Source organism: Pistacia vera, unplaced genomic scaffold, assembly GCF_008641045.1.
Source record: "Pistacia vera cultivar Batoury unplaced genomic scaffold, PisVer_v2 Contig1175, whole genome shotgun sequence".
NCBI lineage: Eukaryota > Viridiplantae > Streptophyta > Magnoliopsida > Sapindales > Anacardiaceae > Pistacia > Pistacia vera.
This window is the reverse complement of record NW_022195221.1, coordinates 1-15,798: the sequence shown is the minus strand read 5'-3', so window position 1 is coordinate 15,798 and position 15,798 is coordinate 1. Positions and strand designations below refer to the sequence as shown.

The following is a 15,798-nucleotide window of genomic DNA, read 5'->3' as shown; positions in this document are numbered from 1 at the left end:
TCACAACCCATTCCCACGGCATCCAGCGGCCATCCAAAACCAGGTTGGGGTGTTGGTTGTGTGGCTATTGCTTGGGTGTGGATTTTGTGGCTGTTGCTTGGGGTGTGGGTTGTGTGGTTGTTGTCGTTGATACCATGGAGTATGTGGGTTGTTTTATTTTAATCCTCCCCTCATTTTTGGACCTAATATGGGGTATTTTGCTTGTATCATTTTTCGGTTAAATATATACATACTTTTGGAATCAGATGATTGTGTAATATTTGCAACATTCATGTAAGGGGAAGGATATATTATATTGTCCAATGTGATATATTTTCTCGCACAAATTTATCGTAGTACGTTAGAAAGATGCAACATAAGTTTTTACTTATTTTAATTTAGAAATCTGTTGTCAGTCGTGATGAAGTTGCTTGTTTGACAATTTAGGAAGCTTTGGTTTGTGAATTGGGAATTTGTTGCAATCATGTTTATAGATTCTAGCATTAGTTTTAGTAGTTGACTTGAGACCTTGCCTTCTTGTTGATTGGTTTGCTAGGGTGAGGCGTTTTTATCTGCTAGCTCCCATGATGGTGATTGTTTTGTGTTATGTGAAGGTGTAAAGGCTTTAAAGAGTAGTATAGGCACCCTTGATTGCTTCCTTTTTTGGACTAGGGTTTGATTTCTCTTGTAAAGGATTTGTATATCCTTGCTTTTTTATGCTCCTTTTTTTGATAGAGTTCCATTTTTTTTTGTAAATGGGTTCCTCCGCTTAACGGTTTCTCTCGTTTTGATGTAAATTCATTATTCTTTATAAAAATTACCAATTACCGCCCGAAAAAAAAAAGTTTAATGATTATTTTGTCTTCATAGATTTTGGAAAGGGAAAAAAAATTGATATCTTACCCTTATTAAATGTGAAATTTTGCTGTAGTCTTCCATGATGATTTTTTGTTTGTGACGAATAAGTGTGAGGATTTGTGGGGTTGCAAATATGATGAATTCTTGTTTGTCATGAATAAATGTGACCATTTGTGGGGTTGGCACCTAGTGTACTTCAAGTCATGGTCTATTGTCATTCTTTTTAATGAAATATTTTTTGTATGTGTAGACTTGTTAAATAAGCAAGCCCCCACAACCAATCCTAGTCATTTTACACATGGAAGAGTGCAACCAGAAAAAAGTAGATAACTATTCCCCATAATTCAATGTGGTTCAGGTATCCTTGTAATTGTTATCTATTTGTTTTAAGCATTAATATGATCTTAATTCCTTTAATGGTATTATTTGCACCTTTTTTTTTTTGGAATGTTATATACTAATTCTTTGCTATTATAATTTGTGTAATGTAGGGTAATGATGCACAACAAATAGGAGATAGAAGTACTGCGAAAGATGAAGGCAAGCCTAATCTTGGAATGTTTTTTGAATCATTTGATAAGTTTTTCCAATACTATCGGAGCTATGGAAATAAAATGGGGTTTGAAGTTACAATAAGATCTTCAAGGAAAAGAGATGATGGGGAATTGATTTATGCGAACGTTGCCTATTGTTGTGGTGGAAAGCAGGATAATGACTCCAAAAATATCTTTAAATTGCATCCATTGACAAAAAGTGGTTATAAGGCTTGCAATGTTGCCTCTCGACATTTAGATGGTAAATTGGAAATAGTGTCAATCATCTATGAGCATAACCATGAACTCATAAGTCTTAGAAAATCAAGATTTTTCAAGAGCAATAGATTTATACAAGCGCATGTGAAAAGGAAGGTTGAAGTGAATGATAGAGCGAGGATTAAACCAAGTAAGAATTTCAACTCAGTAGTTGAAGCTAGGGGTGTTGAGAATTTGAGTTTTTTACAAAATGATTGTAGAAACTACATTGAAAAAGTTAGAAGGATCCGACTTGGAGATGGTGATGCTTTTGCATTACATAAATATTTTCTAAAAATGCAAAAAGATAATCTCAATTTCTTTTACATTATGGATTTAGATGAAAATGGTTGATTGCAAAATGTTTTATAGGTGGATGCAAGAAGTATGGCCACACTTAGGGAATTTGGTGATGTTGTGACATTCGACACGACATATTTGACCAACAAATATGATATGTCGTTTGCTACGTTTGTCAGTGTTAACTATCATGGCCAATCCACATTATTAGGTTGTGGGTTCATCTCCCATGAGGACACAAAAACTTTTGTTTAGCCTTTTGAATCATGGCTTGCATGTATGGAGAATTCTGCTCCTAAAGCAATAATCACAGATCAGGACAGGGCTATGCAAAATGCAGTCGGGATTGTGTTTCCTGATACAAGACATAGATGGAGTTTAGGGCTACAAAAAAAAGACAGGAAACCGAACCAAACCGTAAAATCGGTTAACCAAAAAACCAGTTTCGATTTCGGTTTGAAAAAATGGCTAAATCGCTTATCCGGTTTAGGTATTTTTTCAAATCGGTTAACCGAAATCAGTTTTTTGAAACGGTTATCCTTTAAAAATTAAAAAAATATATTATAATATATTTGAAAACTAAAAGTCTAAAAAGTTTAAACCTAAGGTTAAAAGAGTAAAAAGCTAAAAGTAAAACTAAATCCCTAAAAAACACTACAGACCTAACTAAATATTTGTTGTCACTCTCACTTACCTTCTCTTCTCCATTTTGCTGTGTCTCTTCACCATTATTTGTGTCGCCCTATGTTGTGTCTCTATCAACATGATTTCTCTCACTACTACCACCATGGCTGGTGTTACTGCAACTAGTGGCGCAGGCATTTCATCACTTTTGGCTTTGAAGCTATCATCAACTCTCTTATTCTTTGCAGCTGCTAGGATGATGGTTATTGTGAACGAGATCTAGCCTTCACAACTTGCAGAAGAGTAACGTAACGCAACAAGTTTGTTCAAGCAGCTCCAGAGACAAATAGAAAATGTCCTTACACTAAGGGTTCCTAATGAAGATGATGTGAAAGAAGTAATGGAGAAAGTTTTGGTGCTTGACCAAGCATACCCACTTCTCTTGCTAGGTAAAATGATAGAGATTAGAGAAGTTCCCTAAAACATTTGAGCCTGCTGTTTGGTGGCCTTCAAATCACTCCTAGACAAACAACAAAGTATATAAAAGTTAGCAAAGCAGCATGAATATGGAGAAAAATGGATGGAGTGAAGATCTTGAAGAGGAAATGAGAGAGATTATGCTATTAGTCTTACAAAGACTCTTTGTAGGAGTCTTTGTAAGACTAATATTTTTCAAACAAAAAACGCACAAATAGCATGTACTACACAAGCTGTAATAGACACTCGAAGACTGTACACACTGCCAAAGGCAGAGATCAATTGCAGCAGCTTCAAAAATTGCACACACTCACAAGCTACACCAGGTGCAACATCTCTTGAGATAACAAACAAAAACAGCAAAAACTGCTGCATCTTCGACCAAGCTAAAGCACTCTCTCCACAACAGCACAATTGCAACATAATCCTACAAAATACTGCATTACGAGCCACATAATCATGTAACCAACAACCAAAAGCTACACAAACTATAGAAAACTCCTGAAGACGTCAGCAAACACACATACTGAACAACCTATGCAAACTGCAACAACCTTCTAGAAATTGCACACACTACAGACAGCATAAAACTGCCACAACACCTCTAACAAACCTACACAAACTATCCGGAATGCAGTAATCTCCCGGAACCTGCAAAAATGCAGATTCTACAGCAGGAACACAACAGGTTTGCCAGCAAACAAAATCTGCAGTCTCCAATTTAACTAAACTCATAGTTAAAAAGCACAAAAAAGAAACAAGAAAATCATTCGTTATAGTCAAATAAAACGAGTCTACTTTAAATAAACACAATTCATTTCCAATTCATTTCAATCAATGTCATTGCACATTACTACAAATAAAATAAAATCAAAGAAGAATCATTTTGAATAGAGCAAAAAGAATAAGGTGGAAGACAAAACAACTTGGTAATTATAGAAATTTTGCAGCCTTTGAGCCCTTAAAAGACAAGCAAATAATTCCGTTGATAGGGCACAACTTCCTACCTAAAATAGTTACCAAAATTTTTTATGTTTGAATCTTTTATTATTGACCTACGAAAACACATCAAGCTGGTGCACCATAAGTTGAAAACATAACAAAAAAGGCAAATATTTGGCACAAAATACATCCTCCCAAAGTTCAGCTTTATTGAAACTAAAATACCAACATACAAGAACCAAACCAGTCGAACATAATCAAACGCAACTAAGAACAAGACCCAGCTTCTATCTGGGATTTATAAAACATTCTAAAGCTCTCCTACAATCCTGTTAAATATTAAGGATCACAAAAATTCAGAAACAAGGAAAAAAAATTCTAGGGTTAATTACATACAACACCAACCACAAGTGTTAAACCAACAATACCAAATCCATAAATGCTTCCTCAACGGAAGAGCTAACGACCTTGAAATGGGCAGCTTCTGGAATCCAAATCAACAAGCAAATAACAAGCATCATTAATTAGAACAATAGTGTGAATCATCCAAATAAACACGCATTGCTTCGATGAATTAATAGGTCCCAAATGCAGAGAATGAAATGATCAGATATTTTGTCTTCTTTTCGGGTGAGAAGTGTACCACAGTTTGCATAGAAATAATTCCCCCCTTTCATTGATGACTGCGGCTGCTTAAATAAAGCAAAGCCTCATACAAGTAAACTGAAATAAAGGGAAACTAACTGAATTGCAATCCATGTAAATAGACACGTAAATAACGTAAACAAAACACTCCAGAAGTTAAGCATAACTCATGCACGTAAATCGATGCATAATAGCATAACTCATGCACGTAAATTCGTGCAAAATCCTACAATTGAAACTCGCACGAAATCTTGCAACTGCCTTGACCTATTCCTGCTCGTCACGACCAGCTTATCCCAACGTTGTGGCCTATCAATTCTCCCCCCATCAAGTGGATCCTTGTCCTTAAGGTCCACAGTTGGAAATATTTCCAGGAGCTTTTTCGTCTAGCCATTTTCTGGTGGACCTGGACCCGATTGAAGGTTGTTTGCTGCTAGTATGGGTGCAGCTTCAAAAGTACCATCTTGCCTTTTTCGAACAACACATCCCCCCTGAGTTGGTTGCTCTCCGGTGACATCTTCACAAATTATGTTGCCGCTGCCATCGTGTCGTTCCAGCATGAGTAGTTGTGGCCCTTGACACTGGTGACCTGCAGTAAAATGCTCATTACAATTAAAACATAAACCTTGAGCTCGCCTCTGCTGCATTTCATCCCAAGTCAGTCGCCAAACAACAGCTACATGTGCGGCATGTGGAAGAGCTAACGGGGCTCTCACTAGTGGTGAAGGATGTACACACATCCCTTGTCTCGATAGTTGCTCATCTTTCATTCGCGCTAAGCTGATAGCCTCCTTTAATGTCTAAGGCTTAAACATTCAGATTCCATCCAAAATGTCCTTTTTTAAGCCACCCCTAAATGTTCCCACAAGAGCTTTTTGCGTCCAACCTCGTACGCGATTGCCCAAGTGCTCGAATTCTCGCTGATAATCACGCAATGAACCATCCTGACGTATCCTTGAAAGGGCTTCATCAAAATCCTCACACTCCAATGGCCCAAAGCGTGCCCAGAGCTCGTCTTCAAAATCTACCCATGAGAGAGCGCGTCCTTCGTCTTGGAACGTCTTACGAATCCACTGCCACCATTGGTTGGCCTCTCCTTCCAAATGGTAAGAGGCTAAGGAAACTTTCTGGGTTTCAAGAGTATTCTGGAATTCAAAAAATTGGTTCACACGGTTGAACGATCATCTCCAGAGAATCTCAAAAATTCAAGCTTCACTGTCTTGGAGGAGACAACAAGCCGTCCCCTATCGTGGCCTTCACAGTGTTGGTGGCCATGGTTTGGAGGCTCCTGGTTTGCAAGCAGTACATCAGAGAAACGGTTAAGAGTTTCTTCCAAATGTCGTAGCCTGTCCGCCATGCCGAGCTCCATCCGGTGTAGCCCATCTTGCACTTCACCGAGCCCAGCCTCCAACAGTTCAATACGCTCTTTATTGGTTCCCATAATAACCTGCTCTGATACCAATTAATAGGTCCCAAATGCAGAGAATGAAATGATCAGATATTTTGTCTTCTCTTCGGGAGAGAAGTGTACCACAGTTTGCATAGAAATAATTCCCCCCTTTCATTGATGACTGTGGCTGCTTAAATAAAGCAAAACCTTGTACAAGTAAACTGAAATAAAGGGAAACTAACTTAATTGCAATCCACGTAAATAGACACGTAAATAACGTAAACAAAAGACTCCATAAGTTAAGCATAACTATGCATGTAAATCGATGCGTAAAAGCATAACTCATGCACGTAAATTTGTGCATAATCCTGCAACTGAAACTCACAAGAAATCTTGCAACTGCCTTGACCCATTCCTGCTCGTCACGACCAGCCTATCCCAACGTCGTGGCCTATCATGAATCAATTCATATAAAAAATAAATAAAAACTGAAATGAAATTGGGGGAAATTGGTGAGGTGTGGCAGCATCTGGCAAGGCGTGGAAATGATGGTTTGAGGCATGTAATGAAATTGAGATTAGATCGACTGACAAATTGTTGAAATTGTTGAGAATTTGATTTTTAGATGAGCGGTAAAAATTGAATGGAAATTGACGCATCTGGGAATGATGATAGCAAGTGGTGGTCGTGGGAGACGATAGCCGACGTAGGTGGTGGTAGACGATGATCGGCGGCGGTGGAGGTGTTAGAGGTGGGTCGACTATGGGAGAGATTTTTCAAATGTAGGGGAAGGGTTCTCAGTTTTTGAAATTGGGAAATTGGCGCATTTGGGAATGACGATAGAAGGTGGCGGTTTTGGGAGATGATAGCCAGCGTATGTGGTGGTAGACGACGATCGACGGCGTTGGAGGTGGGTCGATTGTGGGAGAGATTTTTCAATTTTAGGGTAAGGGTTTGGGATGGTAGAGGTGGCCACTCAATGTAGAAAGCAAAAGAGGATCAGTTTGGGATGGCCATTGGACGACGTGCGAGGGGGTTTGCTCAAAGATTGACATGGTCGGATTTTCAAATTTGAGAGGATTATTTGTTGCATTTTTTGGGGGGTTTTTTTTGGTGAGGTTTCAGATTGATTTATGGTAAAAACTCATTCAGATTGAAAATTTTGGATGAAATTTTTTTGGAATGGGAAATGAGGTGGCATCACACTGATGTGGCATTGCCACGTCATCTGCCACAACATGACATAAGAGGATGGTGTAATTTCTTGGTGTAAAGGTAACATTACTCATTTGGAAAAAGTCCCCTTTAAATTTGGTGCTTGTCCAAGCCTTTCCTTTCTTTATCGGGCCTCAACTTCGACAGTTACGACCCTTTTGTCTACTAGGTTGACCCATTATTATTGACTTTTCAGCCCAAAGATGAAGGAACTAAAAAGAAATTGTAGTCTTCTATTTTCAACACAAAGTTTTGGTAGTGAGGTGTGTAACCAGCTTCTACACATTTGATGTAATATCCAAAACCCCATCTATTTTCAATCAAAACTCAATCCTAACGTCTTAATTATTGCATATCATTCGCCAAAGTATCATCTAGTTGTAGTAATGGTCTATTTTGGGTTGATAAGAGCAATAATGATTTCCCGATTTACTTGGAAACATCCGGATTGGACAATTTCACAAGCTTGCACAAGAAGACCCTAAAAAATTGGGATGGCTGCTGCTGCCTTGCAACTTGCAAGTTCATGTCTTATTGTTGATAGGTTTTAATTACTTACGTTGTCTTTTGATCTCAAATCTTTATGATAGAAAAAGACGATTACATTTTAAATAGAATAATGGTTTATAATTTATCCTCTTTAAATATGATTTTTGTTTTGTAATATTTGGCAATTTCGTAAAAAATAAAATTATAATTAGAAAACAAAATTGATGAGCTGTGCCTATTAAGATTAGCATCAATCTTATTTGTATTACCAACCACGTTTTAATTAAGAATTAAAAAATTGTTTTTGAAGAAAAATTATACAATATAAGATATAATACCTTTTCCTACCAAAGTACAATTTGGACCCTTCTTTATAATATTAAATTTCTCATATACTCGCCCCAATATGAGATGGTAGGTAGCTTGTTTGGATTGACGATGACCATAAGTCACAAAATAAGTACAAGAGAAAAACCATGCAAGAGAGGAATGCTGTTTTAGTAACTCTAAAGACAGCTGTTTTAGTAACTCTAAAGACAAACTTTTGGTAGGTGTGTTATCGATTTCACATAAACCAAACCTCTATGATGTGATTTCAACAAAAAGACGTGTTTATCCCTTAGATTTTGACTAAAACGGAACAAATGAAGTGAGATATTGACTTCACCATTTTACTAATAACTAAATGAGAATTTTATGATACATACATTATGTTGACGGTTGATCACCTACCTGAAGAAATTTATGTCACTTACCCATCTGTGGCTAATCCAGATGGCTAGAGCGAATTAAAGATAATGTGGATAAACGTACGGTCTTAGATTCGATTCTTTATTTGATCATCCACGATTTAAGTGGGGGTCGTAGTAGTAGATTGTTGTGCTAGTCTCCCTAAAAGATTAGTTAAAATACGTGTAAATTGGCTGAAAACTTTGGTATCAAAAAAAAAAATAATAATAAAAAAATAAATAAAAAATTTCAATCCTACACATTTGATGTAATATCCAAAACCCCATCTATTTTCAGTCAAATCTCAATCCTAACGTCTTAAATATTGCATATCATTCGCCAAAGAATCATCTAGTTGTAGTAATGGTGTATTTTGGGTTGGCAAGAGCAATAATGGTTTCCCGATTTTACTTGCAAACATCCAGATTGGACAATTTCACAAGCTTGCACAACAAGACCCCGAAAAATTGGGGTGGCTGCTGCGGCCTTGCAACTTGCAAGTTCATGTCTTATTGTTGATAGGTTTTAAGGAGTTAAGTTGACTGATGATCTCAAATCTTTATGATAGAAAAAGACGGTTACATACTCACATTTGAAATAGAATAAAGGTTTATGATTTATCCTCTTTAAATATGATTTTTGTTTTGTACTATTTAGCAGTTTCGTAAAAAATAAAATTATAATTAGAAAACAAAATTGATGAGCTGTGCCTATTAAGATTAGCGTCAATCTTATTTGTATTACCAACCACGTTTTAATTAAGAATTAAAAAATTGTTTTTGAGGAAAAATAATATATAAGATATAAAATATTTTTTCCTACCAAAATACAATTTGGACCCTTCTTTATAATATTAAACATTTCATACACTCGCCCTAATATGAGATGGTAGGTAGCTTGTTCAGATTGAAGACGACCATAAGTCACAAAATACGTACAAGAGAAAAACCATGTAAGAGAGGAACTGAAAACATAGAATGTTGTTTCAGTACCCTAAAGACAAACTTTTGGTAGGTGTATAATCAATTTCACATTAGAGAAGTACTAGTTCTACAACTCAATCTCACAATTATCTCTCACAACCTTCAACGTAACAACTTGTAATTGATCAGCTCGCAAAATATAATTAGTGCTTACAATTGCTTACAATGTATGATTACAGGGTAAAGACAATAAGCAATGAACATCAACACAGATAAAGTTCATGTAGTCAAGAGTGTTGAGATGTCTTCCTGAAGTTAAATTTAGAATCTGCGTTATTTGAGCAACAATCAATGGGATGACGAATATATCTATAACACTTGCAGAATAGAAATTCCAAATTGATATCAGTATTAACACCAGTTTCTGCAATTAATAGAAACTTTAGGAATAGAAAACCATCAATGGAATATATTCAAAGATTTCCACACTGATGTAAAACAAAGCAGGAAGCATGGTTAAGAATAAGTTCCCAACAAACACTGAAACCAGTCCAATCTAAGCACAATGAAAATCCCCTCAGCTTCGTCAGCCCAACTCTCTGAAGTTGTGTAAAGCCATAGTCACTGTAATGCTTCCTGTGTCTATAGCATCTCTCTCCTTCATTAGGATTAGATTAAGTTTCTCATTTAGTATCCAATTTCAAATTCATGGTAACTCCTCTCTTTGTGTTAAAATTAGATGTAACTTCTTATATATTAGATACAATTTCAAATTCTATTTTTCCAGGTGTGTATCCATCACTCACTGCCCAAGTCCTCATAAGTTCTTATCTTGAATTAAGGTTTCCATACTTAAATCAATTTAAAAGATTAATATAATGTGAACCCTCTTTAGGAGATGAATAAGCCGTACCCATTACACTGTGAAATGAAAAGTTGACCATTTGGATTGAAGTTGATTAAAGTCGACTGTATAAATTTTGGTAGATGTGTTACCAATTTGTTATTCTTTTAACATTAGCTGATTAATATCTAACATATATCTCACTATGTTGCGCGGGAGATCCGAAGAACTTGTTTTTAGGTGGGTTGGACAATTGTTCTAGGAAAAGATTCATCATTTATAATTCTCATTCAATAAAAGAAATAATAGACGTAGACTCAAGATTCAAGATTCAAACTTGTCGAAGTACTTTAAAAATTGTCTTTTGTCATTACTCATTTTTGCTCTTTAAATATTCAATTACTGTTTTTTGTTAAATCACGCACACATTAGTTATGATTCCACCAAGATCAATCGGATTATTCAAGTTTGTATAATTTTTGCATCAACACTCTTAAACGTGGATTAATATAAAACAAATAATATCACTGTCCATGAATGGCATCTTTGAGTTCCACATTTTGCTAATAATTAATAGATAATTTTAATTAATACTCATTATTATATATAAACAGAAAGTTGATGGTAAGTGGTGCGCTACATGATATGAAGGAATCCATGGTGACTTCGAAAATTAAATTGTTTAGACTTTTGTGCGATAGAGTTTTATATGTTTAATTAATTTTCAAAAACTAATGTTGTCCTATCGGCAGCTTTGTTAATAAACGACTTGGAATTCTGTTCCTTAAAAATGGGATCGAGACAGCCTGTAACTTTATCCATCTCTGAACCACCACATACGACAGAACCCACGATCAGATCATCACTATCCTTCCAGTTGATCCATAAACTAATTCTAATTTGCACATGATAAAAATGAGTTCCTATAGTACTGGGACTCTTGATTTGATGACTAAGGTGAAGCTTAAGTCCAAAACACACAGAGCATATGCTTTACAGCAAATTAATTTACTAACTAATAGCATCCAATATCAGTAGTAGGAATACGGTGGCTAGCAGGATCCATATCATATGATTTTGGAAGGATATCATATAACTCTACAATTATATTTATTTGTTCCATGCTGTACTTTGATTCTCTCTTTGAGCACCGACGACGCTAACAAATTTATCTCTATTTACCAAATAAAACCTTTCTAGTACTAGTATGTGGATTTATTGAAGTTTTCTTTTTCTTCCTTCTCTTTAGTTTAACCTATTTATCGTAGAAAAGGTAAAATAAGCTTGTATTGATTGTTCTCTAAACTCACCTGCATGACAATGGCATTGGTATATATCAAGAGATTGAAGGTGCCATTGAGGAGAGAAAAAGCACATATATGAGACATTGAAACTGGCGATAAATGTTCAAGAGTTTCAACGCCTTTAACAAGTAAGAATACAAAATTTTAATTTTAATTTTACCTAATAAAAGAATCTTTGACCAATTCATTTAAGGCGTGCTTAACTACAGTTTACAGGTAGGTTAAAAAACTTAAATAACAAATGCATGGTTTCTCTTGGTCCCCATTGGGGAACTTCTGATTAGTCGTTCGTTATAAATACTCATTAAGTTCATTCGCTTTTGCATACTTCAGGCAATCAAGCAAAGCACAAATTAGCTGTCAGAACTAATAGTAATATTATTACACCGGAAAGTTCAACGTCAAGAAGCACTTGGAATCAAAATGGCTACCAGTTCTGCCAAAGGAAAGAAAATAATTACTGTGTTAAGCATTGATGGAGGTGGCATCAGAGGCCTTATTCCTGGCACTATTTTAGCCTTTCTCGAATCCACGCTTCAGGTACCTCACTAACACAACACACCACACAAAGCCTTTTCTCCTCCTGTCGTTGTCATCTTTCTTATTGGTGCGTAGTTATGTAAATTTCTTCTGTTATATATGAATCTATGCTTTGGCAGGAATTGGATGGACCAAATGCAAGAATTGCAGATTATTTTGATATAATTGCAGGAACAAGCACGGGCGGATTGATAACCACTATGCTTACAACTCCTAACAAGGAGGGGAGACCTGCCTTTGCTGCTAATGAACTAAACAACTTCTATCTTGAGCACTCTCCTAAGATTTTCCCTCAATCTAGGTAATTTGACATCCAAATTAATACTCATCTTAAAGGCTTTTCTTGCATTTTCCCTCAAAATATATTACTAAGTAATAATGGGAGGGCCCGATCTTGCACTGCCACTGCATGGGGATGGGGGGCCAATGGCCCTTCCATCGCGCCCTCACGAACTTTTTGAGAAAACAAAACAATTACTATATGTATTAAAGGAATAAAAAATTGAAGTAACCATAAAGTAAAACTCTTATTCAAGTTTTAATGTGTCGTGCCCTTTCATTATTTGTTCGACTTTAATTTTTTTAAGGTCCATTGGATTCTAAGATATTATGTTTAGAATGATTTAACTATTTCTTACCCAAGATACAAAAACCATATATATATATATATATATGGTTTTTTATCATGACGAACTACGAAAGGAAGGGTTACCTGATGAAAGCTTATTTTTCCGTGGAATCAGTAGCTGGAATTTGTTGAATCCGATTACAAGCTTTGTGGGTGAGATGACGGGACCCAAGTATAATGGGAAATACCTCCGGAAAATTATAAACCAACTTCTAGGAGACATTACTCTCAAAGACACCCTAACAAATGTGGTTGTACCTGCTTTCGACATCAAGCTACTTCAGCCTGTTATCTTTTCAACCAACGATGTATGATACTATAAAGCTGTCCACAAATTTTCTACTTTATCTAATTATACCAAATCCAGTAATTAACTTTTGATTTTCCAATTCATTATATGTATAGGCAAAAGAAGATGTTTTGAAGAATGCTCGGCTGGCTGACATATGCATCGGCACCTCTGCAGCTCCCACCTTTCTCCCAGCACACTACTTCGAGATTAAGGATGCCACTCAAGGAACCCGCACTTTTGATCTTATTGATGGTGGAGTTGCTGCAAATAATCCTGTAAGTAGCTTAACTGGTGAACTTCTAGTTTAATTAGCAAATTATATATAATCCTAAGCGGATGTGGCGTAACTAACAAAATGAAAAATTTAATCTGAATCTGTAGACAATGTTAGCTGTGGGCCACATTTCAAAGGAGATCTTCAAGGAAAACTCCCAGTTCACTGACATAAATCCAATGGACTGCTCACAGATGCTAGTGCTATCACTGGGCACTGGTGAAGCCAAGAAAGAGCCAAAGTATAGTGCAGCCAAAGCCTCCAAATGGGGTTTACTTAGTTGGGTTTATGACAATGGAAGAACACCAATGCTCGACATTTTTACCGATGCAAGCTCTGATATAGTTGATATTCATGTGTCCACAATCTTCCAATCGTCTGGAGCCAAGAGCAACTACCTCCGAATTCAGGTACTAAGATCACGCATATAAAGTCACAGTTTCTACTTGTTCATCATGATTCATGACCACGTGACTACTGTATTTGCTGAATGTTATAATAACATCCTCCGTGTTTAACATTAATTTTCTTGCGTTGTTTTCACACTTGTATAGGTTGACACGTTAACTGGTGATACTTCATCTGTTGATATTTCGACTAAAGATAACATGAATAAGCTTATTGAGATTGGAACGAATTTGTTAAAGGACCAAGTGTCAAGAGTGAACCTGGATACTGGCAGGTTTGAGAAAATTGAAGGAGAGGGCAACAATGAAGAAGCTCTTGCAGAATTTGCCAAACTACTCTCAGAAGAAAAACTGAGGCGCCAAGTCAACTGAAACTCCCTTGATTTTGGGACATGAGAAGTTCAATTTAGTAATGCATGTTTGTCGTAGAAAATAATTATTGTATGAAGTTATGAACTGTTTGCATTAATGTTGTAACTGGGTCACCTTGTAGTTCAGTTATCTACTTGTCTGTAAGGAAAATGGGAAAAATCCAATTGGAATGAAACTGTGTTTAAACTGGGGAGTCATAAAAACACAAGCACATAAACATTAATACAGTATGTTAAGCTATTTAATCTCTTCACATCTTTTAAACTTAAAATACTAACTTCAATGGATCACCTCAATCGACTTAAATGTTGATTCTGCGTGCTGAAGTTTAACTGAGACTGAACTCTCTGAAGGCCAGTGTGGACCTAGTTTAGTAGGCCGTTGACGGGTGGAGGACCGCAAGATGCGTGGTGCTAAGTGCCAGCACCGCAGCTTGCTTGATATCCGTGCACCCATTACAATTTCAGAAAGGTCAATTACAAGAAACGCCTGAAGTTATCTCAAAGCAAATTAACCCCCATTTATTTGACCTTTTTTTTTTTAAACACCGGGTAGTTTAAGAAATGCGACTTAACTCTTGTGTATTTGACATTTTTTGTAGTGAGCAGTCTCTGGTTTCGGAAATGCGATCCTAACTCTCATTTTTTTAATGGATTTTTGCATTTTTCTGTTTAAGTTTGAAGGCAATGTCTCTTTTACTATCCACCCAAATTTAATCAAGCTAACATCCAAAATTTATCAATAATATTGAAAGATTAATATATTTTTTAAAGATTAATTGATGTATTGTTAATTAATTTGAAGGTTGAATTGATGACATTTCTGAAACCAGAGGCTGTTTATACAAAAGAAAGTAAACACAAGAGAGTTAAGGTTGTATTTTCGAAACCAAAAGATGCTCATTATAGAAAAGGTCAAACACATAAGAAGTAGAATAGTATTTTCAGAAATAGTGGGTGCTCATTTTTAAAAGGCCAAAACATGGGGTTTTATTATAAATAAAAAAAAAAAAAAAAAAAAAAAGGGATAGTTTAGGGTTTACCTTATTATGTACAATAAAACCCTACAAAAAGGATGTGCGTTTGGCTTATTGTTTTTATCCATATTTCCAATCCTATTTTTCAAATGTTGTTTGGCACGCTATTCCCAAAATATTAGTCTATTTTTTTTAATTAATTGAGACCCTATAAGTTTATTAATTTCATTAAATACCCCCAGAAAAAAAGTTTAAAAAATAACAAAAACACTCCCACCCACCAATACCTGCCAGATTCCGGCAACCACCGCCGGTGGTAGCCGGAATCTATCACAATAGTCACACAGCCACTGGAAAAAGCCAGATCTGTCGTCAACGACGGCCAAAGAAATGGCTGTCGTTTCAGCCTTTTCCGACCGTTGCAGCCACAGTAGTTCGTAGATCTGGCCTTTTTCGGACAGATCCGTGGTGGATCTGATCGAAAAAGGCCATAACGAAGTGTTACGGCACAGATCAGACCGGTCTGTGTCGTAACGAAATTTTCTGGCCAGATTCCGACGGTGGTGGCCGGAATCTGGCACTGCAGGTGGTGGGGGTGTTTTTATCATTTTATATATTAGGGTCTTTAATTAAATTAGTAAACCTAAGGGTTTTTTCATAAATTTTTAAAGTTTACCTCGTAATACTCCTCTATCCAACAACCCAATACTATCCCCAAAATAATAAACCAAACGCACCCTAATTATTTTTCATTTTTATAATTTCTAAAACTATAGCGGGATTTTGAATATTCATTGTT

At 36.2% G+C, this 15,798-nt stretch overlaps 2 protein-coding genes across 2 annotated transcripts; both read left to right on the top strand.

The window, feature by feature from the left end:
* The first annotated feature begins 1,135 nt into the window (after positions 1–1,135).
* On the top strand, positions 1,136–1,982 carry LOC116108129 (protein FAR1-RELATED SEQUENCE 6-like). Its single transcript, XM_031394410.1, has 2 exons — positions 1,136–1,159; positions 1,329–1,982. Exons 1-2 carry the CDS (start codon positions 1,136–1,138, stop codon positions 1,980–1,982), a joined length of 678 nt encoding a protein of 225 aa, XP_031250270.1.
* Positions 1,983–11,933: 9,951 nt separating this feature from the next.
* On the top strand, positions 11,934–14,225 carry LOC116108118 (patatin-like protein 1). Its single transcript, XM_031394402.1, has 6 exons — positions 11,934–12,050; positions 12,170–12,351; positions 12,797–12,986; positions 13,084–13,245; positions 13,352–13,654; positions 13,799–14,225. Exons 1-6 carry the CDS (start codon positions 11,934–11,936, stop codon positions 14,021–14,023), a joined length of 1,179 nt encoding a protein of 392 aa, XP_031250262.1. The 3' UTR covers positions 14,024–14,225.
* The last annotated feature ends 1,573 nt before the right edge of the window (positions 14,226–15,798 follow it).

Excerpts from the sequence above, each read along its gene's own strand:
- LOC116108129 (XM_031394410.1), top strand. The coding sequence starts at position 1,136 with ATGGAAGAGTGCAACCAGAAAAAA. Across the intron at positions 1,160-1,328 it reads AAGAGTGCAACCAGAAAAAA|GGTAATGATGCACAACAAAT; the intron begins GTAGATAACTAT and ends TGTGTAATGTAG.
- LOC116108118 (XM_031394402.1), top strand. The coding sequence starts at position 11,934 with ATGGCTACCAGTTCTGCCAAAGGAAAGAAAATAATTACTGTGTTAAGC. Across the intron at positions 12,352-12,796 it reads AAGATTTTCCCTCAATCTAG|CTGGAATTTGTTGAATCCGA; the intron begins GTAATTTGACAT and ends TGGAATCAGTAG. Across the intron at positions 13,655-13,798 it reads GCAACTACCTCCGAATTCAG|GTTGACACGTTAACTGGTGA; the intron begins GTACTAAGATCA and ends ACACTTGTATAG.